The 25,375-nt window shown below is 35.2% G+C and overlaps 2 protein-coding genes across 2 annotated transcripts; both read right to left on the reverse strand.

Moving 5' to 3' along the window:
• Positions 1-1,004: 1,004 nt before the first annotated feature.
• On the reverse strand, positions 1,005-2,651 carry LOC149948898 (nanos homolog 2-like). Its single transcript, XM_090171180.1, has 2 exons — positions 2,549-2,651; positions 1,005-1,530 (listed from the first exon to the last, which is right to left on the reverse strand). The coding sequence occupies exons 1-2, from the start codon at positions 2,649-2,651 to the stop codon at positions 1,130-1,132; spliced, it is 504 nt and encodes a 167-aa protein (XP_090027306.1). The 3' UTR covers positions 1,005-1,129.
• A 7,746-nt stretch (positions 2,652-10,397) lies between these two features.
• Positions 10,398-11,650, reverse strand: LOC149948899 (uncharacterized). The gene is made up of 3 exons (XM_090171181.1): positions 11,647-11,650; positions 11,428-11,592; positions 10,398-10,813 (listed from the first exon to the last, which is right to left on the reverse strand). The coding sequence occupies exons 1-3, from the start codon at positions 11,648-11,650 to the stop codon at positions 10,398-10,400; spliced, it is 585 nt and encodes a 194-aa protein (XP_090027307.1).
• Between the last annotated feature and the right edge of the window lie 13,725 nt (positions 11,651-25,375).

Here is a 25,375-nt window from a genome sequence, read left to right on the forward strand (position 1 = left end):
CGGCCGTCTGTCTGGGTGCTCACCTGCTCGACTCTCCCTGAAAAGGATTTCGCGAAATGCGCGCCCTGCTGGTGTTATGTCCAGCCTAGCTACGGCTTAATCCGCTTAGAAAGAAGGTTAGTAAAAGCCAGAGTGACCTGTTGCCGAATTGTCTGTCCCATTTCCTTGAAGGGGTTTTTTCATTTTTCTGGAATATTTTTTGGAGAGAGACTTTTGCCACTTGCCTTTTTTTTGGGTCAATATACTATCTCTGGTCAATATAAAATAAAATCCCTCCTATAGTTATTTTCACTGTTTTCGCCTGAAAACTAGGTCTATTTTGTCCCGAAAAACAGGCCAAAATAGACACAAATTAAAAATTAAATTTTCTTGAAAATTATAATTAAATCAAGAGTTTACTTTGGTGAGGTAATTCAAAATTTAATAACCAACTTTTCGTTAAAATAATTATGATGTATAATATATTTTTATTAGTGTACTTTATTGTATCTAAACAGGCCCGGACTGGCCCGGGCGGCTAACCGGTGATCGCCGGTCAGATCGGGGTCAACTCAAATTGGGGGCCAAAGTGGAAACATTTGGCATTAATGGGAAATGAGGCCAACACGATTGCATAGCCGGTGGGGCCAACTACTAGCCAGTCCGGCCCTGTATCTAAATGCGAATGTTATTCGAGCTAAATATAAGTTACTTAGCTCTGCTTATTATTTAAATCACGTTTGATTCGTAAGTTATCATATAAAAACCTTTAAAAATATATAACTTCAATTTCTTCACATAACTTTAGACGAAAATTTACTTTATATCTTGATTTATATAAAACCCCTAGCTATATAGTTCTAGTTTCTAGGGTATAATTGTATAAGTAACACGGAAAAAAATAGGAATCTGTGGCAACCCTGCTATTTAGTCCCAGAAGTGTTGTGTCTAAAAACATTCCAAAACCTCCTTCTAAATAATTAAGTCTAATGAATATGGAAATTACTAAATAAAAAGAGGTACAATATAAAAAAAAAGACGTTTTATTTATATATTTACATTCGGGGGTAGATACGTATAAGTAATTTTGTAATGATACGTAGTTTCGTAAAATACGTACAAAGTAAATAAATGAGTCGTGAAATAACAATTAGTCGTAATACACTTGAACGGGATCTCCGATCGGCGACCAGCGTTTCCTTCGAGAAATCTCCGGCGAAGATGCCGAAGACGAGCCGGAGGCTTTCAGGATTTCCTTGGCGCGGTTAATTTTATTTTGCGGGCAATATTTGATGGTGTGGCCTTTGTCCCCTCCCACCTTGTTGCATACGGGACATTTGTAACTCCGCAAAATGGGACATTCGCAAACCCCAAAATCATTCCTTACGCGGTGCGACTTGTACTCGGATTCTGGTCTTTCGTTGTTTTTACAAAAGACGCAAAATCCAGCTACCGTTTTCACGGGTTTCTTGACCGGTTTCGTTCGACCGGTGATAGACCAATTTTCAACGTATTCTTTGTCCACGCCGTTGCGCTTAAATTCGTCCCAATCTACAAAAGATCAAATATATTCATAATTAATTAACAAATATTTATAAACAACTATATTACAACAAATAATATTAAACAAATAATTAACAAATAATATTAAAAAATAATTAACCAATAATATTAAGAATTAAAAACAAATCTATTGAGAAACTAAAAAAACAATTCTATTAAGAAACTAAAAAACTAATCTATTAAGAAACTAAAAAACAATTATATTAAGAAACTAAAACACGATTCTATTAAGAAACTAAAAAACAAATCTATTATGAAACTAAAGAAAAACAAATCTATTAAGAAACTAAAAAACAATTCTATTAAGAAACTAAAACACAAATTATTAAGAAACTAAAAAACAAATCTATTAAGAAACTAAAAAACTAATCTATTAAGAAACTAAAAAACAATTATATTAAGAAACTAAAACACGATTCTATTAAGAAACTAAAAAACAAATCTATCAAGAAACTAAAAAACAAATCTATCAAGAAACTAAAAAACAAATTATTAAGAAACTAAAAAACAAATCTATCAAGAAACTAAAAAACAAATCTATCAAGAAACTAAAAAACAAATTATTAAGAAACTAAAAAACAATTCTATTAAGAAACTAAAAAACAAATCTATCAAGAAACTAAAAAACAAATCTATCAAGAAACTAAAAAACAAATCTATCAAGAAACTAAAAAACAAATCTATCAAGAAACTAAAAAACAAATCTATCAAGAAACTAAAAACAAATCTATGCTAACTAACATATATTTAAAAAAATATTAACAATTATATTGAAATTTACAAATAACTAACGACTGTTAAAAATAACCAGCTGCGCCTAAAGAGTGTTGGCAGCATATACGTCATAGCCAAAGGTACGGCGTGACGTCACGCTGCTAAGTCCCTATTTGTGGTATATGAAAACTAGTCTTTTAAACGGGTAAATGTCCAGATTCCAGGCTAGTGGTTCACTAAAACCACTTCATTATGGTGAAGGGAAAACAAAATTGGTCGATGTAAAACTTACGATCAACTGGTAACGCATTCAAAGCGAAAGGCAAATGACGAATCGGAGTGACGCAGATTGGACACTGGCAGATGGATAAAGTCGAGAAATTCGTCGCGTCCATATTGAGACGACAAATTGAGAAGAATTTCGAGGACTGTTTATTTACAAAGCGATACAACTTTCTGAGCGAGAGCCGTAAACAGATTGACGGACGGGTGGGAGAGACGATGACACGTTTGAAGAGAATTCTCTCTGTTAGAATGGGGCGAGGAAAAGTAGGCGTTGAGCGGCGACCAATCAGAATCGAGACTGAGTCGTGGGAAACCTCGAGTAGTCGCGGCGCGTTAAAAGGGATGGACGGGGGGGGGGGGAGGCTAGCGAGAGATTTAAATTAACAAGTTGGTCAAGACACGAGGCTTACGCTTTTCTATCTTTTCAGGGTTGCCATATTTAGGATGATGAGATTCAGCGGCGGCGATCGGAATACATTCCGGCGGGGGCCCGGGCCAGTATTGTTTTATCCAAGAATTCATATACTTAAAACTTAATTGTTATACATAGTTTGCATCCCTACGTCATCAATAACGCAGTTCCAAGTATAGATATATGCACCAAGAATAAATATGTAATATTTGTAATTTGAGCAAGAATGAACCGTACGATAACGCCATTTTGCTGGTTTCAATCGTATGTTTGCGGATTTTAATTATTTTAAAATGATTAAGAATTTAGTTTCACGTGAAAAATAGTTACCTGCCTTGTTAAAAATTGTTCGATTAGTTCAATTAGACAGAGAGACCGAATATGGTCATTTTATTCGATAGCGAAGGTAATTGTAAAAGTGATCACCACAAAGGCCTAATTTGATCAACTTTGCCAACCTCTTTTCGTAGATATTCCGGTCGTCATTTGCTATTTATTTAAATAACCCGGGTTTCAAATCTTATCTGGTTTTGCTTAAGGCCCATAACGATATTATTTGAAAACTTTTAAGCATATAAATCTAATTTTCGTCAGTTTTGTCGCTTCAATGAGATAACCAATAAAATGGATACGTATTTAGTAGCTATCGGCGAAATATTTTAAGTTTTTGACCGCCCTCCCGGTTTCCATGGAGACTATAGGCCCCTCCCTTCGGTTCAAACTATGTATTACTACTTTACTATATATATATTTTTTAAAGTGTTCTTTCTAATATCTCATACGTCAATGAATACATTGATAATAAAAGTTAAGTCGATATCTTTAGAAACATATCTGTGTACATGGCTATAGAGCTCTACCACTTGTATAGGGGTCTACGTCACCAATGCTTTTTCGTATTGAGAAACCCGCTCAAAATGGCGACCATTACACTGCCAAAGCTAGGGAAAGCAGACGACGTGAAATATCTCTATTGGCTAGATAATGAAGTCTTTCTTTGCCACATACTTAACGAAGGTTATATCATCTTAATGCTACAGGTATCTACAATCTCAAAATAACTTAATAATAATAATCAGCTAGTCTAATATCCAAGGCATCACCTTAGGCCTAAGTCATCAAGCGACTTTTAAAGCCATTTAAAAGACCTAATTCGGAGCCAAATAAAGGCAGTGAGATTATAAATATTTCCCTGCATTACTATTTTTCCTCAATTTTATTTCTGTGGGGGCTCTGTCCTCGTTTGTTTTTCTCTGTGGGGGGCTAGAGCCCCAGAGCCCCAGAGCCCCAGAGCCCCCACGGGATCGCCGTCACTGATATGAGATTTTTCGATCTATTTTGATTTAGATAAAAATCCGCTTCTATTAATTCACACGCTCAGTTGTCACGTGTTGATTGAAACACGCCACGGAAAGTGCTTCGCGTGCCAGTATTAAATTTAGGCATATCACATCTATCATTTTTAGTCATTTAGTGGATCTTTACCAGTCTAATTCTAAAACTAAATTAATTCTTAATTAAATTGAATTGTATTTTTGATTTTTCCAAATTTATTGATTTTTAAACATATGCAATATCTCTTTCCAGTCTTTATTAAAATTGAAAATAAAGAAAATTTTATTACTAAAAAATATTTAATATATTAGTTTCCTCAGATTTGATTTGTGTTGAAAGTTTTCCGCTCCGCTGAAATACATAATATGATTTAAATCAATTATTTAAATAAAAATAACTAGTAAAAATAAAAGTAATGTTAAATTTGAAATCAGTGATGTAATCAATATGGTACAATAGAGGTCATAAAAGATAAAATTATTTACTGACTTGTGATATTGGCGGCGTTCCTAAAAAGACTATTTTTAACCCAAAAACGGAATGAAATAACACTTGTTCCGTGTCAACCCCCCCCCCCTTGGGTGTAGCTTTGGCTGTAATAAAATATAACCCCCTTTTCGACCCCTTAGGTATTTTACATAGTTTAAAACTTTAAACCTCTTCCTTGAAGGATTTCTGGCTACGCCACTGGTTACAATAATATAATGTAATATAATATAATAGAGTGTAGTGAAATGTAATATAATATAATAGTGTAGTGTAATGTAATATAATATAATAGAGTGTAGTGTAATGTAATATACAGTATAATGTAATGTGATATACAGTATAACGTAATGTAATATATAGAATAATGGGCTTAGGAGGTTTGCAAGTTCAATATGCGTAGTTGATGATTAATGTAGTGTAATATACAGCATAATGTAAGGTAATAAAATAGAGTATAATTTAATATAATATGATAATTTAAAAAGATTTCAAAATATTTTCGCAGTTAAGATATTTTGAAACTCGGACAACGATACAGTGTAGAGTACAGAATTTTTCTGTTAAAGTTGCTAATGGCTCCGGCGCCGGATTGCTCGCGTGCTTGCATTTCAAAATAACCTCATCATGGTACAAATTTGGGAGGGTGTACTCGCTTGGTAGGACCCGTATTGTCCACAAGACGGTGTATTTTCCGATTTTGACACATTCCACTAAAGTCTGCAGTCCGTTGATCCGGCGCCAAGGACCACGCGACAGGGTTTTTTTCAAACCAATACAAATGGAATTGGCGCCGGATGTCTGCGGCTGCTAATCATTTCCCCACCCACTAATTTTAATCCCTTAAAACTTGACAGCTAGAAGCCTTCCCCCTTTAAGGTCAGGTGAGTATTTATCGTAAAATCTGCTCTGTAAGCCTCCTGCGAGATGGGCTTCGTTTTCAGCGGCGCAAAACTAATTTTAAGATCCACCAACAGAGCAACAGACGACAGCAATGAATCTTTATTTTTTATCTTATTTTTTATCTTTTTTATTTATCTTTTAATACCGTTTTAAATTAAATTATGTTTTTAGTGCTTTAGTGAGGTCCGTAGATAAATAACGTTTCGTCGCGTATCCTACTCCATCCTACAATGTATCATGCCCCAATTTCAATCAAAAACTATAATATTTTCTATAAATTCATCAGCCATTCTCCTTGATTTTTCAAAATAATAGTCTTATCAAAAGTAAATGAATGGACGTTATTAGACTGCTAAACTCCCCATGTTGGAGGCGTTTTCCTTATGAAGTTACATTTTGACCTCGAATTTGAAATTTTGCGCGCTCCTAGGCCGAAAAAAAAAGGTTTTGGTTTTTATGAAACCATTTTTTATACATAGAAATAGCTATACCCACAATTCCCAAGTGCAATTTATCGCGTCAAAAGACGGGGATGGAAATTAGCTTTTATTTGACTCGATTTTCTCATCATTTCCGTAAGGAAAACGCCCTCCGATTCTGAGCGCTATTTCGATAACTTTGGTTCATTTACTTCTGGTCTTTTAAAATGCTCTAAATCGATTATAAATCTCCAATTTGACCATAAAATGTTCGTTACGGTATGAGGGGGAAGGAAAACTGTTTTTGCAAGGATGATTTAGATCAAAGTTATATATATTACTCCTTGTTTTTACCATGAACTAATTTACACAGAATTTTGGTTTAAGGAATGGTATAAAAAAGTCCAATTATACGCTGTTTACTGCTGTATCTAATTGATTCACTTTTACACGATTTATTTAATTTTCATTTTTCCCAATAAAAATATAATCTAATGCTAAAAACTATCATAAAACTTATTGTCGCGGCAAAAAAAAAGGCCGTTGTTTAAACTGAGACAGAACCGTCTGCTCAGTGGCGGACTGGGTCTAATATTTCGGGCTGCCAGAAGACAAAGGGCCCCAGCTTAAACAACTATAACGCTATCATGTTTGAGGGGCCCACTTCATGAACGGTCCGTGGGGCCCACCTGCCATCGGGCAGGTTCACTCTATGGCCAGTTCGCCACTGCGTCTGCTACATTTTTCAAAATTCAGAAGTGATATTGAAATCTACTAGATGGCGGTAGCCGTTTCCTTTTCGTGACGTTTTGACCCGAGTAAAATTCTTTCGGGGGGGATAAAAAGAGGAAGAGCATTTAACAAGGGTCATTCGGAGCTCCCTATCGGTATAACATGGAAACGGAGTGTCCCTGTGTTAATCAGTCCATGTTTTTACAACTTTGATCACGCGCTGTAGCGCGAGAGATCAAAGTTGGCCGTGGCTCGACTCTTGAGCTCGGTATGTCGTCTGTTACCGAGTGTAAGTATCTCAATATTTACTTTTGGTGTAAAATGTTTGGGGAAATCTTACCGAAAAATGCAAAAAGCAAAAGCAGAAATAGACCCATGTTGAAAGTTGGGGGGCCGAAAATTAACATTTTTACCTGGCAACTCAGCATTTGGACGGAACATCCGTTTCCTTACTTCCGCCTGTATATTTCAATGGCGGTCACGTGGTTCAAAACGTCACAAACAGGATGTTCCGTCCAAAGGTCTCACTTAAGCCTCGTCTGCGGCCCCTCTTTTGTTATGGGTCTATTCAGGTGGCCGGGTTACAATGCGTAGGAGGGTGGTGGCAAGCCACGCGAGCCAACAGCTCCCTAGTCCCTACACTAACCATTGCCGTTAACCTCAACAAGTTTTTCACTTTGGTAGATAGATCATGGGTTAATTAGTCCATGGATAGATTCTTCAATCCGCGGACACGATGGGCGAATCCCCCCCCCCCGGCACGAGAAGTTACATCAGTTCGATGTTAGTTTTATTTGTATTGCTCAAGTCTTTTCTATACCGTAATTTTTTATTGTTTTGTCCTGGCTCTCTGTATAACTATTCTTAGGCAAATCGCTGAACGGGTTTTATTTAAGCGTCAATATTCCGCTCATTTTAAAATTCCGCTTCACAAACTTCCGTTTCCCATCTATAAAGTTGAAGACGCGTTTTTCGTCACGGAGTTGGAAGTGACGTAATTTACGTCAATAACCCGTGAACAAGGTTTCATTACAAGGTTTATGAGTGTTACATAAGATCGTATTGATCGAAACCATTTTAATAATGGCGAGATACTTTTCGTAACAGACGCGAAAGGTACTACACTTTGATCTTATGGTCACCAGAAGCTTCTTATCAAATTTCAAAAAATATATATATATATATTTACTTTTACTAATAGCGTGTTATTTTTCCACACGTACAGTTAACGTATTATATTCCCCGTAAAAAGATTTTAAAAAGAATCGCCGCTACTCCGTTTTCAGGCTTTGTTTATGGTAACCGAATACCGTGATCCAAAAGAGAGCACTCTAAAGTTCAACAGGGCCCCCCACACGTTTCTCTCTCCAAGTCTGAGATTGGGAACAAAAACAATGGTTGAATTAACAAAACTTTTATTCGACAAATACACGCTAGTTAGATTCCAAATTAGAGAGTTAATAACACCATTTTCTATTATTATTTGCTAATTATATTTTCTATTATTAATTTGATAATTATATTTTCTATTATTAATTTGCTAATTATATTTTCTATTGTTAATTTACTAATAATATATTCTATAATTAATTTATTATATTTTCTGTAATTTATTTATTAAATTACTTATATTTCCACAATTTTTTATTTATTTATTTACTTATATTTCCATAATTATTTATTTATTTACTTATATTTCCATAATTATAAATTTATTTATTAAATTACTTATATTTCCATAATTAATCATTTATTTATTAAATTACTTATATTTCCATAATTAATCATTTATTTATTAAATTACTTATATTTCCATAATTAATCATTTATTTATTAAATTAGTTATATTTCCATAATTAATCATTTATTTATTAAATTAGTTATATTTCCATAATTAATCATTTATTTATTAAATTAGTTATATTTCCATAATTAATCATTTATTTATTAAATTACTTATATTTCCATAATTAATCATTTATTTATTAAATTACTTATATTTCCATAATTAATCATTTATTTATTAAATTACTTATATTTTCTATAAGTTATTTATTAATGACCCCCCAAACAATTTTTTAGGGGGGGAACTAATTTAACGGCCCACCTCCAACTTTATGCTCGGTTAAAGGCCGAGAACAGAGATTCCATTTTCTCGTGCGCGAATTTTGACCCCCGCAAAATTGAGTGACATCTTGACCGACGGCTCTGACTGTTTTTGAATAGAATATATACAATGAGCAACAAAAAAGAGGTAAGTCACAATACATGGAATTGTCCAGGCGATCACTCAAGCTGTCAGAGCTGACAATCAAGTTGTCAGAGATGTCAATCAGTTGTCACTCGTCAAAAAATTAAGTACAGGTTAAGAGGGGTCTAAATTCGCTCTGTTCTCGGTCTTTAAAAATTAAAATTTATGAAATAAAGGTAGTAATGCAGCCCTGTATTTCCTCTTCATATCTTCTATAATAAATCAAATATTTTAATAATACTATTTTATTTAATAAATTAAAAAAATAATAATAATATTTTATTTAATAAATTTTAAAATAATAATAATACTATTTTCTATAATAAATTTAAAAAATATATTAAAATTGTTTATAATTAAGGGTTTATTTTATATCGTATGCAACTGACTATTTAAAGTAACTAAAATCAGGAACATTTTAATAATTAAATTAAATGTTTAATGTGCATATCAACAATACAGAAATCCCTTTAAGGATATTCACAACAATATTACCAAAACATAAATGAAAAAAAACTTTTCTTAATATTAAATTAATTTTTTAATAATGTTTTTTTCTATAGCAAATTATCCTTTTTAATAATGCTTTTTTCTACAGCAAAATAACCTTTTTAATAATGCTATTTTATAATAGTTAATTAACTTTTTAATCATGCTTTTTTCTATAGCAAATTAACCTTTTTAATAATGCTATTTTATAATAGTTAATTAACTTTTTAATCATGTTATTTTCTATAACAAATGACTTTTAATAATGCTATAGTGAATTGCACTTTTTAATAATGCTATTTTCTATAGCAAATTAAACTTTTAATAATTCTATATAGTAAATTAAAATCTTGTAATAATGCTATATAGTAAATTAAATCTTTTAATAACTTAATAAATCTCTCACCGGAAATAAAGTGTTATAATTAAATTAATTAATAGGTAAAAATTAAAATAATTTTTATATATACCATCATATACGTTTTATTTCACAACCATACATTTAAATTATATTTACAGCATTGATAAACTATTTAAAATAATCTGAGACATTAAAAACATAAATACACTAATTAAAATTTTAAAATACCATTATTAAAAGTAACTTATTAACGTATTGAAAATTTGAAATACGAAGTAGCTTATTAACATATTGAAATACTAAGTAGCTTATTAACATATTGAAATACTAAGTAACTTATTAACATATTAAAATACAATTATTAAATCATAGAAACTATGATTAAATATTATTAACATTTTAAAAAACACTTATTTTTTTACAAAAAAAGGAAAATATAAAAAAAAAAACGATCTACTTTAAAGGTAATTACAAAAAATGTACGGGCTGGCCAATGGGGGAAAGTCTTTTCTTGATGGTGGCGACGGTGGTGGCGAGGGTGGCGAGGGTGGCGGCCGAACGAGAAGTCGCTTTAAGGATTTCTTGATTTCGAGTGTTTTTGTTTTTGGGGCAGTAACGGATGGTATGTCCGTTATCGCCTCCGACCTTTTGGCATATGGGGCACTTGTATTTGCGGAGGATGGGGCACTGGCAGATTCCGTGGTCGTCCCGAATGCGATGCGAAGAATACTCGATCTCGGGCCGTCCATTATTTTTACAAAAGACGCAATGGGACACGGTCGGTTTGAGGGTCTTCTTGGGCTTGTGGAGGGCCTTGCGCCCGGTTATACTCCAGTCTTCCACATATTCGCGGTCAACGCCGTTTCTTTTGAATTCTTCCGAATCTGAAAAAAAAAATTCAATGATAAGTATGGCGCGGAACGAATTCGGTTAATGAAGTCTGTCGTGGAGTTGGTTAGTTTGATGGCGAGAAATAAGAGAGTTTAGGTTTATACTTGTTTATCGTAAGTCTAAAAGTACGAATAATTGAAATCGTGTATTAATTAGACAAAACGAAAAACGCTTTTTAAAAACTAAATAAGAAAACAAAAAGCAGTTATCGAAAGTAAAAAACTATGTTTTGTTTTGAAAATTGCAAATGTTTTTGATTTGAAAAATATAAAAGTTTTTGCCACAGTTTTTTCTCATTCAAATTCCCTGACTTTTCCAGGTTTTCCCCGACTATCTCCGGAGATTTGCCCTGACTTATTTTGTGGCTAAATTTTGTATTTGTTTACCCAAAATTTTAGTAAAGGTTTCCTATTTTCAACCAAATTAAATTCCCTGACATTTCCCTGATTTTTAGACTAGTTTTGGAAATTCCCTGACTTTTCCCTGATTTTTAGACTCATATTGAAATTCCCTGACTTTTCCAGGAATTCCAGGTACCGTGGCAACCCTGAATATAAAAGTTTTTGCCAAACTTGTAGAAACGTGGTTTTTTAAATTCTAGACTTACAATCTCTTCCAGAATTGACGATATCCATGATGAAGTCTATATCGTAGATGCAAATTGGACACGAACATGAAGTTGAAGTTGAAGCATCCATGTTCTTTTCAGGCGGATGATTCGGATCGTACGAGTAGGTCGGAGCGTACTGCACGAGTTGCGTACACGCCAGGTCTATTTAAGCGAAGCGACAACAATGACGGAGGATGATCCTCTCCGAGAACCTACCCATTCTGGAATTGTCCAATCACGAGGACGCGCGCCACGCCTAGATCGACGTCTCGATTACGGGCCCGCGGTACTGGCGGGGCAAAGACGCTTGATTCCCTCCGACCAACACGTGGTTTTTAAACGGCCGAGGCCTTTAAATTCTTCGGCAGCTTACACCCTGTAGTGCCGTATGTAAGAACCTGGGCTTAAACCGGCGCTATTCCGACGCCGTTTTTTTTTTATTAAACAAACGGAACTTTCGGGGTAGGGAGACTCGCGACGAAATAAATAACACTTTAGACGATATCAAACATTTTGAAACGCTACTAGAGAGCGGAATATTCACCACAAATCCAAATTATATCACCCATTATGATATTACGTATTTAATTATTAATTCATTAAATAATATTTAATACATTTTTATCAGTTAGTATGCAATTATCCTTTATTTATTAAATAATTAACATTTAATTATTTTTATCAGTTATAGTAGTCTGTTAAATTACTCAGAACGGAATACCGCTTGAAGAGGGGTCTCTACAGAGGTGGGCAAAAAGTTGCGAGCGTTCGGAAAAATGAGCATATAGAGTTTTAAACACGGCTTGCTCAAGTGAGCGAGTACTCAAGGCAAACGAGTTTATTTTCTCTATCTCTAATTGAGCAGCCTCTGGGCGAGCGCCGAATAGTTCGCTCCGGCGTTGATGGCTGACGGCGCGCTGAGGGAGATTCCCCCCTCGACGGGTTAGTTCCCTCACTTTTAAGCGCTCACCGCGCGCTGAGCGAGATCTCCCGATCGTCGGAATAGCCCCCTCACTTTTAAGCGACGCGTTAGTACCCTCAGTAGAAAGCGCTGACGCAGCGTTGAGGGAAAATTACCGAGAGAAGGAATAGTTCGCTCAGATTTGAGCGCTAGCTACGCGCGGATTTTGATCACGGTGAGCGACGGTAAAGTTCGTTTACGCAAATCGCTCACAGCGCGGCGAGCAAAAATTTCAAAAATCAAACATTAAACTATTACTCGGCTATGGGTTTATTATTTACTTTTTTTATTAATAAAATGAAGGGTACTCTAAACGTCGGGAGTTAATGATATCTCCGATTGAATAAAATTCAAAGGTTCTTCCGAATTTATCCAACGATAAACTAGACTGCAAATATTCCGTTTAGTGTTAAAAGAGCTTTATTAAATATTAAAAGCCACAAATTATAACAATAGGCGCTGGTATACATTCTTTTGGTCTTGACAAACTTGGCAGGTGAAATGGGCTACGCGGTACGCGTTTCTTCATTTTTAGGGGATTGTGGCTCGCACTACTTTAAAGGAAAATATTAGCGCGCTCTCAACTTAAATTAATGATCGGTACCATAAAAACAAGTGGACATTTACTAACCCCTAATCCAACTCATTTGTAAATCTCCAGAATTTAATAGACAGTTTTAGCAACTACCTACAGGGGTGGTGCCAGAAGATTCTTAGGTGTAGGCTAATAATGTTTATCATTTGTGGGCCCCCTGTTCCTCAATATTGGACTTATAATTCAATTTTGCAAATTCAGGTAATTTATTTATTATTTGATATTAGTGCGGTTTTTAAAATTTTACAGTATTAAGTATCATCACATATTTTATTTGAATTTAAAAATCGACTTGATGTGGCCCCGTCAGATCGATTTGTGGGCCCCTATATGAACACAAAAGTAGGCTATAGCTCGTGTTGCCTACCCCTAACGCCGCTCCTGACTACCTACACTGGGATTTTATTCACAGTGAACGACGACAGAGTTCGTTTACGGTAAATCGCGAAGAGCAAACATTTCAAAAATTTAACTTCACATTTGACGGTATGAACAAGTTAATAATAAGATTATTTTTAAATAATTAATTAATTAATTGCGAAGATTCACGGTTTTTAAATAATAATTTTTTTCAGAAAAAAAGGGAGGGGTTGGAATTAATATAATGGCCAGCCTGTGCCAATATTAAAACTGTTTTAGTTCCAAATTGAGGTAACTCGATTTACGCGAATTTTCTTTTTTGCCGTTTTTCAAACTTCCTTTACACTAAAAATATAAATATTACAAATAGCGGCCAATGTATAGTTACAAAGTTATCGATTATTTTCCATTTTTAAAAAGCATTACGTTATAATTTTTTTTCCAATTTAAATAATATTTTTTAGATACCTGGTTTTGAAACTAATAGCGTTCTTTTCGTTTTTATTTCACACCGAATTTTAGTAATAATAAAAATGTTCGAATAATTCTAATGTCTAGTTTGTGCGGGTAACAAAAATCAACAGTGAAGAAGCTGTCAACGATCACCGTCAAGCTCAGCGTGTGGGAAGTGGGGACCCGCTGGCTGCCGGTGAGTATGAACAAGGAGGGAGGGGGGTGGCATTACCAAGGTAACCTATTTAAAGTTACTATAGACAATAGGCTATAATCACTATGCTGTAAACATTTGTGTCGCGCGAAAGCGATCCAAATCTAACGACTGACGATTATGATAAAAATTACATCATTCTTCCGAACTTCAAAAGGCCGTTATTTTATTTCTGGGGGGGGGGGATTTCTATTTGAACTTGTAATAACTTACACACAAATATTTTCTTTACATTTTTCTGTTTTTATTGCTTACGATGTTACATTTTATATACAATATTGGAAATATTTCAATAATTATTTAAATCTTCGCTCTTGCTTGATACCTACAAAGATTCTCAAAAACATTGTGTGGAGCGTGTCATTTTCGCCTAATTTGGTTTGACAACAATGAAACGAAACCAAAATTAGTTACCGCCATACGCCAAACGAGGAGGCAATGAACACCGCTAATGCCCCACAATGGAACATTTGGAAATAAAAAAGGATCCACCGTGGAACTTCGGATGTCATTAGAAAGTGTTCATCTTGTAAAATACGGAACAATTAAAACAGCGAATATATTTTAGGTTCAATAGTTCAGCATTTTAGAATCACACAGCCTAATGGCCTTTAGACCAAACGAAGGTGGTCCTGAAAAGGACCGTTTTGGTTTTAGCCAATTATTTGGCTTCTTCTGGTTTTTGAATTTTTGAGACCTTTACGCAAGAACAACCAGCTACAGCCACTTCGGGGGCTTTGTTGGCATTGTCCAACTGCTCCTTATACAACTGGAGTTCAAATTCCATTGCCCCGTTCTTTAACTTGGCATTCATCAGCTCATCTGGCCTTTGGTCAAGTTCTTGTTCGTTACAGAAAATATCAAAATATTTTTCTGTAAATCGTCCTAAAATATAAAAAAACAAAAATTATCAATAATTAGTAACAATAATAATAACTATAGGTAAAACTAATTTGCTGTATTTACGTTTTAGCGATCGGCTTTCAACTTGAAGCTTGAAAAGAGGGGGGGGGGGGGGTGGAACCTCAACCCCTTTCCAAACTATCCCAATCGTTTCAATTTTGGGACCCGCAGGTGGAGTCCAGACACGAAGGCGTCTCTTTCGGCATCTTAACGAAAAGGGAAAGGTTGACCACTCATAGGAAACGTCTCTTCGTCGCAGCGGGACATGACTAACCAAATATTTCCCCGAAATAGGCATTCACTCGCTAATTTAGGCTTGACTTATAATATACATATATAAATATACTTTTCGCTAAACTGAACTCCCCCTAAAAATGAGTCGTATAGCTTCATAGACTAGATCAAAACTAGCCCTTCTGAAACCGAAATAAGTATTCTATAATAAAATACCATATAGGAAAACGGAGAAAACCATGTATATTCGGGTCGCGTCTACGGAACGTTAGCTCCAAAGTATATTTTTCTGGACTACGGATAGACTAACATGAAAACGTTAATCAATAAAAATAAAAATACTACGTAATATCATAAATCCATAATTTAATGGAAATAATTCACTAAAACCTATTTACAGAGTGACGTCATCACGGTAAAAAATCACCCCTAGCGAGATGCTGATAAAGGGCACGTCATACACGAGAAGCCCTCTATATAGAGTGTCTCTTGTGGCTAGTTATCAGTAAACGTTTTGCATATAAAGAATAAGACGTGTCATACTTATGTAACAATATTATTAACTAATGGTATTATTAGCTATTTTTACTACATTTATTTACAATGTTTATTTATTCTGTGTTACTATTTACTAAGTTGCGACTAATCGGGCCGATTAGATATTATTGAACCTTGGAATCTATAGCCGACATATTCAGACATTAGAATAATATTAGTTAATTCAAAAGCATTGAATTGGCGGCTTGGCCCGATTCATAAAATCCTATACACTCTTTTACGAGCGTATCGACCCCCCTTTACAATCTCCCATGTGGCGGCCGCCACCGCCGTACTACCTCTGCCTCCACTATTGAATTTTTTCCCCTAACGGTCCCCTCCCCATGTAGTCAAGCTATGGATTCCCCCACGAATATTCTCCGTAAAAGAATCTATTTGGCTCTGCAAACCTTTTTTCCCACTTTGGGCTTTTTTTTCCAACACTGCCCATTCCAGACAGCAAGGGCGCCACTTACTCGTTACTGCACCTGACAAAAATATTAAAATAGGGGGACAGTCGATGGAGGTTTTTTTCTATTTTGCATCGAACCCATTTTCTTCATTCTCGCAGTTTTCAATTTCAACAATAGCGTGTACTTCTTAACGTCATATGACGGGGTCAACGCCAGAATTCCGAACTGACGCCAATGAGTCGCCCCTCCCTTGGGTCTTAGCCGTTTAAGATAGCCAATGCTAGGGCAATTTCGAAGTTTCCTATACTTATACCTCGCTTCGTAATCCTTTCTACAATAATAGTATAAATAGTAGGTTCCTTTCTCATTTCGTTACAGTTTCTTGTCGACTTTTCTCAAGTCTGCGTCTTTCGATTCGTATTTCGGTCCTTCCTTAGTTTAATTTTTTCGTGTTTTTTGCTTTAGCTGTTCATAATTTTTCTCGCCTTCGAAGTTTAATTTTTTCGAGTCCATAGTTTTGGAGTTATAGTACTTCGACTGTGGCTTGAGTTTTTTTATTCAGTTTCAGGCTTTAAGTTCGCTTCCGTATTTTACAAGATGAACACTTTCTAATGACATCCGAAGTTCCACGGTGGATCCTTTTTTTCAAAATGTTCCATTGTGGGGCATTAGCGGTGTTCATTGCCTCCTCGTTTGGCGTATGGCGGTAACTAATTTTGGTTTCGTTTCATTGTTGTCAAACCAAATTAGGCGAAAATGACACGCTCCACACAATGTTTTTGAGAATCTTTGTAGGTATCAAGCAAGAGCGAAGATTTAAATAATTATTGAAATATTTCCAATATTGTATATAAAATGTAACATCGTAAGCAATAAAAACAGAAAAATGTAAAGAAAATATTTGTGTGTAAGTTATTACAAGTTCAAATAGAAATCCCCCCCCCCCCAGAAATAAAATAACGGCCTTTTGAAGTTCGGAAGAATGATGTAATTTTTATCATAATCGTCAGTCGTTAGATTTGGATCGCTTTCGCGCGACACAAATGTTTACAGCATAGTGATTATAGCCTATTGTCTATAGTAACTTTAAATAGGTTACCTTGGTAATGCCACCCCCCTCCCTCCTTGTTCATACTCACCGGCAGCCAGCGGGTCCCCACTTCCCACACGCTGAGCTTGACGGTGATCGTTGACAGCTTCTTCACTGTTGATTTTTGTTACCCGCACAAACTAGACATTAGAATTATTCAAACATTTTTATTATTACTAAAATTCGGTGTGAAATAAAACGAAAAGAACGCTATTAGTTTCAAAACCAGGTATCTAAAAAATATTATTTAAATTTGATAAAAATTTATAACGTAATTCTTTTTAAAAATGGAAAATAATCGATAACTTTGTAACTATACATTGGCCGCTATTTGTAATATTTATATTTTTAGTGTAAAAGAAGTTTGAAAAACGGCAAAAAAGAAAATTCGCGTAAATCGAGTTACCTCAATTTGGAACTAAAACAGTTTTAATATTGGCACAGGCTGGCCATTATATTAATTCCAACCCCTCCCTTTTTTCCTGAAAAAAATTATTATTTAAAAACCGTGAATCTTCGCAATTAGCTTGATCATTGGATGATATGGTTATTTTTGTCGATGTCATAAACAATGGACAAAATCGAAGATGGTTATATGCACAGATATTGTATTATATTTTACATATACATTAAAAATAATCTTATTATTAACTTATTCATACCGTCAAATGTGAAGTTTAATTTTTGAAATGTTTGCTCTTCGCGATTTACCGTAAACGAACTCTGTCGTCGTTCACTGTGATTAAAATCCCGGTGTAGGTAGTCAGGAGCGGCGTTATAGGGGTAGGCAACTAGAGCTATAACCTACTTTTGTGTTTAAATAGGGGCCCACAAATCGATCTGACGGGGCCACATCAAGTCGATTTTTAAATTCAAATAAAATATGTGATGATAGTTAATACTGTAAAATTTTAAAAACCGCACTAATATCAAATAATAAATAAATTACCTGAATTTGCAAAATTGAATTTTAAGTCAATACATAGAGGGGCCCAATATTGAGGAACAGGGGGCCCACAAATGATAAACATTATTAGCCTACACCTAAGAATCTTCTGGCACCGCCCCTGTAGGTAGTTGCTAAAACTGTCTATTAAATTCTGGAGATTTACAAATGAGTTCGATTAGGGGTTAGTAAATGTCCACTTGTTTTTATGGTACCGATCATTAATTAATATTTTCGATTAAAGTAGCGCGAGCCACAATCCCCTAAAAATGAAGAAACGCGTACCGCGTAGCCCATTTCACCTGCCAAGTTTGTCAAGACCAAAAGATTGTATACTAGCGCCTATTGTTATAATTTGTGGCTTTTAATATTTAATAAAGCTCTTTTAACACTAAACGGAATATTTGCAGTCTAGTTTATCGTTGGATAAATTAGGAAGAACCTTTGAATTTTATTCAATCGAAGATATCATTAACTCCCGACGTTTAGAGTACCCTTCATTTTATTAATAAAAAAAGTATATAATAAACCCATAGCCGAGTAATAGTTTAATGTTTGATTTTTGAAATTTTTGCTCGCCGCGCTGTGAGCGATTTGCGTAAACGAACTTTACCGTCGCTCACCGTGATCAAAATCCGCGCTCAAATCTGAGCGAACTATTCCTTCTCTCGGTTATTTTCCCTCAACGCTGCGTCAGCGCTTTCTACTGAGGGTACTAACGCGTCGCTTTAAAGTGAGGGGGCTATTCCGAAGATCGGGAGATCTCGCTCAGCGCGCGGTGAGCGCTTAAAAGTGAGGGAACTAACCCGTTGAGGGGGGAATCTCCCTCAGCGCGCCGTCAGCCATCAACGCCGGAGCGAACTATTCGGCGCTCGCCCAGAGGCTGCTCAATTTAGCCCTCTCGTTGAACAAGAGCAGCTGGAATTCGAATTTGAAGCGCTCGCTCATTACTGCAGGATTTTCAAAAACGAGTGCTCACTATTTTTGCCCACCTCTGGGTCTCTAACCCGAAAGCTCCGGTGAAACATGTAAATAAATTTAACTGTTTTTAATAAAAATACCCTGAAGTCATGTTTTAATCATTTTATTAATTTAGTATTTAAACTTTGAATTAAAAATAACAAAACACGAAGTTAATGCGTAAGTGAAATTAGTTATTTATTTAAAATAAATAAAAACAAAGTAGCGTAAGGTGTTTCAACTTAAATTTATAGTATTTAAACTATGGTAACAAAACGTTTCAACTTATACGATTAGTTAGTATGCAATTAGCCTTTATTAATTAATTAATTCATTAATATTTAATTATTTTTATCATTTAGTTTGCAATTAGCCTTTATTAATTAATTAATTAATATTTAATTATTTTATCATTTAGTTTGCAATTAGCCTTTATTAATTAATTAATTAATATTTTTATCAGCTTAGCCTCCCAAATTCTAAATTAAATTAAATTTCATGTCAAAAACTTAATAATAATAATAATAATAATAATAATACGTTCTATAATAGGCCTTGGGTATTAGCCTAGCTGATTATTATTATTATTATTATTATTCTTTTTATAAAATAACCTTGGCCATCTTGTTGAAATGTTGCCTCCCCGCTTCAGCTGTGGATCCGTTTTCTCTCCCACTAAAGTTTATGAACTAATAGCTGATTTTATAAAATGTCTTTACGCTTGCCCAACTTGTTGAAATATTGCCTTGGAATAGTTCAGCCAATGCCTAAGAATGAGTTCATAAGCTCTTTAGTGGGAGAGAAAACGGATCCACAGCTGAAGCGGGGAGGCAACATTTCAACAAGATGGCCAAGGTTATTTTATAAAAAGAACTATTCTTAGGCATTGGCTGAACTATTCCAGGGCAACATTTCAACAAGCTGGGCAAGCGTAAAGACATTTTATAAAATCAACTATTAGCGGTAAATTTTTATTATTTATATCATAAGTAACATAATAACAATAAGTGTATCAATTAGGAAAAATTATCACCGGACTGATTTTCAGAGCCATTGCGCAATGTTAAGTTTAGTTCTAAATGTGGCTAAAGGATGATACCACCCAGGAATAAAAGACCCATGATGAAAGTTGGGGGCCGAAAATTAACATTTTTACCTGGCAACTCAGCATTTGGACGGAACATCCGTTTCCTTACTTCCGTCTGTATATTTCAATGGCGGTCACGTGGTTCAAAACGTCACAAACAGGATGTTCCGTCCAGAGGTCTCACTTAAGCCTCGTCTGCGGCCCCTCTTTTGTTATGGGTCTATACTGCAGAATGTTTTGTCTCTATAAATTTGGCCTACTTTTCAATCTATTCACAAGGATTTTTTGTACAAGTTGAACCACGAATATTCTACCTGGATTCTACGAAACCATGAATCTATTTAACTAGTTAAATAGATTCATGACGAAACTAATTTCAGAGATGTTTATTTAATTTGAAGACAAAATAAATAAATCTTTAACACGATTTTAAAACCGGCACGCATTTCTAACCAAGTCCCAACGAACACGCGGACGAAATTTTGACTACGGTGTCCGCTAGGTGTCTCTAGTATCAAATGTCCGAATTCCCCACATTGCCAGGCCTATGAATCCCATATTTCCCCTCCAGTATTTCCATCCTCCTACCCAGTATTATATTCCTCCTTCATCTAAGGAAGATTAGGTTGTAACAGGAGTATATAAAATTGTTCTTACGATAGAAGTGCGTATATATCCTGCTAACACGTACCTCAGCAGGCTTCCGCTGATTTTTTCAAAAGACATTTCGGAAGAAGAAATAGTGCGTTGCGAATTTTATCATACACTGACCAATTGAAACTGTTAAATCGAACAAATATGGTTTTCAAATAAGTACATCACACAACGTAGCGTAGTGTGGACATTTTACATGATCTGGCGAACGTTTTCGAGCCGTGATTTGGTGTATTCGTCCGCGGTATTATACAGTTATTTTTGTAATTATACCTCAAAAAACGTTTCAAAACTGTGACGTATCATTACGTATGCTTGCGATTTACGAAAAATTCACGAAACTATATAACCGCGCAAGGTTACAAAGCTGGCCAGGAATGGCTCCCTTGCGGGGGCCCTCGGCTAGAGACTAAAGAGGGGCCCCCTTACCGGGCGGTGTGGGGGTATGGAATACAAATTTATTTACAATCCGTGATTTTGCCATGCTATTTTACGTAGAGAAAACTAATTAAATTTGAGTTCTGAAAAACATTTTTGGTTGCCATGGCAAAACGAATGGCCATTGAAACTTTTCCCTTTTGGAGCTTTCAAGGTACATGAAGGCTCTAGATTTAAATAAATCGGGGAGAAACACCTCGGGATGTCTCCTTGTGCCGCATTATCCATAAGGCTGACTATCTTGATGCCTGAAGGCCCACCAAGAGCATAGGCCCTGCCATGGGTTAATACGGTACTTAATACACTCAAGAAATATCATGCCACAGTCGAGAGCAGAGCCATAGTCTTTAGAAGTTTTGTACGTAATGTTACCGAGACCGTGTGAGTCTCTATAGGCGTTTAAATAAAAGATCATCCATCGCCGATTATAGAGTTTGTGCTGCTGCGACTGGACTTCTAACGTGGTGGTCTATGGTTTCTCTTTATACTGCCAAAGAGGAGAATTTTCTATGCATGGATCTGGCAGCATTTTTCAACAGGGGGGCAAGACAGTCAGAGAGGGGTTTATTTAACCGCCTATTCCAGGCCCGCTAGTGTGATCCACTATCAAATCCCTCGTTGAAACGGAAACACTCCATTTCCCCAATTATATAGCCCCATCTAGTATCGATCGTAAAATTGATTATTACGAAAAAGTTCATTATAACTCTTAATTTAGCTCCCAGCTTGTGACCCTGAGTGAAAACTTCTAACCACTTGAGCTCAGTGGCGACGGAATAGGGGGGTACATTGTACCCTCCTAGATTTCAAGCGTGGGCAACTGGGTACATGGTACAATCAATGTATTGGTACCCCCCATATTGCCCGCCCAAAATATCTTAAATAAGATTTTGGTCTATAATTAATTAATTTTCCAAAATCTACATAAATAATAATTACATTATACATAATATAATAATATATTCATACAAATTAAGAAAGTGGTTTAATTAAATACTGAATTATACTAGGTATTGGCTAAACACTGTTCGGGAAAATCACTAGCAATTATGATATTTAGAAAATACAAAAAACCAAAATCATCAGCGTTTTGACAAAAAACATAATTTTCTCGGAGCGCTTTGGGGCAGCAGTGGGGTTTTCCCCCGAGCTCTTCGGCTTCCCCTTCCATGAAAAGTTGTTGAGGGTAACGATAATAATAGTGAGTGTATACCGAGCTGATGTCTCGCGTGGTATGAAGAGCTTGCCACCATTGTAACCCGTAGACCTGCATTAATAGCTTTAAAAGTCGCTTGATGACTTAGGCCTAGGGTGGTCACGTGGTGCCTTGGATATTAACCTAGCTGATTATTATTATTATATAAGCTGAATTTCACAATTTAATTCAACATAATTAATTACTGTGTAAAGGAAAAATATGTTATTATATAATTTATATCGCGATTTTAAGTCTGGCTTCTTTAAACGAGTCGACTCGTGCCCTTTCCACACTAGGTTGGGTCTTCTGTCCCTTAAGGACAGACGTCTTCGCGCCGACTTAGTTGACACCTTCAAAATCATTTATGGCCTGTATGATGTTACAGCAGTTGACTTCTTCGGCATCAAGTGGGAGGGCCGAAAGGCTACCACAATCCGTAAAAAGTGGTGCAACGGGGTAGCTTCAAAATAGATAAAGTTTCTAAAATCAAATACTTAGGTATAACTATTGATGAAAAACTAAAATGGGACTGTCATATTAATAGCCTGATACAAAAAATGAGAATGTGCCTGCCAAAATTTTATGAATTGCGAAATTTTTTATCTATAAAATGGCTAAAAAGTGTATATTTTGCGATTGTATTTTCAATTTTATCTTATGGAATTATAGGTTGGGGGGGAACTTATAGTACTTTTATCGAAAAATTAGAAACATTACAGAGAAAAATATTGAGAATTTGCCTTAAGAGAGATAATTTTTATCCAACTTTAAATCTATATCGAGATTTTAAAGTATTTAGTGTAAGACAAATATATGCAAAAATTATTTTGACACATACCTTTAAGATAAAAGATACTATTGCTCCCCCCAACATAAGATATGATACTAGAAGTGTAACTAGCCAAAATGTGACCGGTGAAAAAATGTTAACAACCCTCGGTCAAAACCATATAATTTTTTTGGGTCCAAAATTATACAATAAAATAGATAAAAATATTAAAAAGTGTACTACTGTAAAATCTTTTGTAACCTTGTTGAATGTATGGTTGATTAATTTCGGGATCGATAATATAAAAAATGTTATGAATTCTTGAATGTATACATAAAATTATTTATTAATTTATAATTTACGGCTTTATAATGTATATTCCAAATAAAAGTCAATTGTACTCTAATATTTCTCGGCCATGCACGAGCAATATTTGCTCATATGGCCAATGGGAAGATGCGATATTTATTAATGTACAAATATGTAACTAAACAAGCATCAATAAATTAAATTAAAAAAAAAAGCTAGGCGGGTTTTCTTCACTCAACGGGTTGTTACATTTTGGAATGATCTCCCGGCTGCCGTTAAGACCAAATCCTCCGCATCGGCCTTCAAGTGTCGATTAGATACATATAAAAACTGGGGCTGACCTGTTGTTCATTTCAGCATTACTTACTATTAGCCTTTTTTTATTTTATTACTGTCGCTTCATATGTATCTTTTTTTTGTGAAATTCTGTTTTTTCATTTTCGTTTTCCTGGCCCTATCATTATATCAATTAATATTAATGTAAATAGTTTCTTTTGTTTCGTGCGTTATAATATCTTTTGTATCGCGTATCAGGGCCCAATAAGTGTACAGCTTTTTTTATCCTGAATTAAAACATTATTGTTATAGCTTCTTTTTCACCGCGGTACGAAACCGGAATAGTTGGCTCGCGTCCAGACGGAAGTTTAAACCAGTTCCGATAACGTGATCGGAGATCGGTTCACTTCGTCGTAGTGTGAACAGAACTAGCTCACTTTGTTATCAAACCGCGATCGGCACGGCTAGAAAATGTTCGGCGTAAAGAATGTCATTTACTAATGTTTATGAAGTAGAGTCATGATTTTGTTTCGGGGGGGGGGGCGCACCATTGAAAAAAATGTAAAAATATAATAATATTTGTACGTATGTCCCCCCTGGCAACGCCACTGAGTAGAGTATACGTAATAGACATAACAGGTATTTAAATAACAAAAGAAAGAGAGAATATAGAATCGAAAAATTAGGTCTACTATTTAGGAATGCCCATTTGAATTACAAAACAAATTTTCTGGACACCATTCCATCGATGGTTATCGTGAAGAAACCGGCTAGTTTTTTTATTTATATTTAAGTGTTGACCTGAGTGTTGACCTCACAATCAACGTTCTCAAACGTACTATGATAATGGTGGGTTCTAAGAATTATCTTTTCGTCACGAATGCGCGACCTGGCTAGGGTCCTCTAAGCCGATGACGTGTGTTTATTCCTCTGGTAGTCTTAACAACGCGTGCTTATTTTAGTGGTAGCCTTGATGACTTGTATTTTAAAATGAATAACCCTTAGCACGGTTAGTTTGTTCTTAGATCTCCATTGAATAACTCTAGCTCAAAATTAGGCTTGCAAAATCAATCCTGCAGGACACGGTGAATGTCCATAGACCAAGTTTATAATGGTCTATAACTTAAATCAGAAATTATGTTTTTCAGTTTTTACGGCCAATTAACTTTACAACTATAGCTGCTATCTTTAATATTCTCGAAATTTATCGCTATTTTAATATAACAAATCTCTTGGCCTTTTTAGTTTGTAAATCTGCCGTATTTGTTCTAAAAGCTAGAACTGCCTACTTAAAACTGGGCTTTACTATAGGCTTCGTGCGTAGTTTAAACTTTGGTCAGAAGTATCGCCGCCTACCGACTGAGTTTTAAATCGAATGTGTGAAAGCCGTCTGTTCATTCAAAGTTATCTCGATATAAAAGCTGAACGTCTCAGCTTAAGAACATTCATATTCAAAAGTCGTCTGCTATAGTTTCTTCAACAAATAGTTGACTGGTAATAAAGTAGATTGCGCTATCTTTTCTAAGCCCGAAGCCTATACATGTATAG

Source organism: Leiobunum rupestre, chromosome 4 (assembly GCF_980474605.1).
Source record: "Leiobunum rupestre chromosome 4, qqLeiRupe1.1.hap1, whole genome shotgun sequence".
In the NCBI taxonomy this organism is placed as follows: Eukaryota; Metazoa; Arthropoda; class Arachnida; order Opiliones; family Sclerosomatidae; genus Leiobunum; species Leiobunum rupestre.

Coding starts and splice junctions, on each gene's coding strand:
- LOC149948898 (XM_090171180.1), bottom strand. CDS start 2,651: ATGGACGCGACGAATTTCTCGACTTTATCCATCTGCCAGTGTCCAATC. Junction 1,531..2,548: donor GAATGCGTTACCAGTTGATC/GTAAGTTTTACA, acceptor GATCTTTTGTAG/ATTGGGACGAATTTAAGCGC.
- LOC149948899 (XM_090171181.1), bottom strand. Junction 10,814..11,427: donor CGTCAATTCTGGAAGAGATT/GTAAGTCTAGAA, acceptor TTTTTTTTTCAG/ATTCGGAAGAATTCAAAAGA.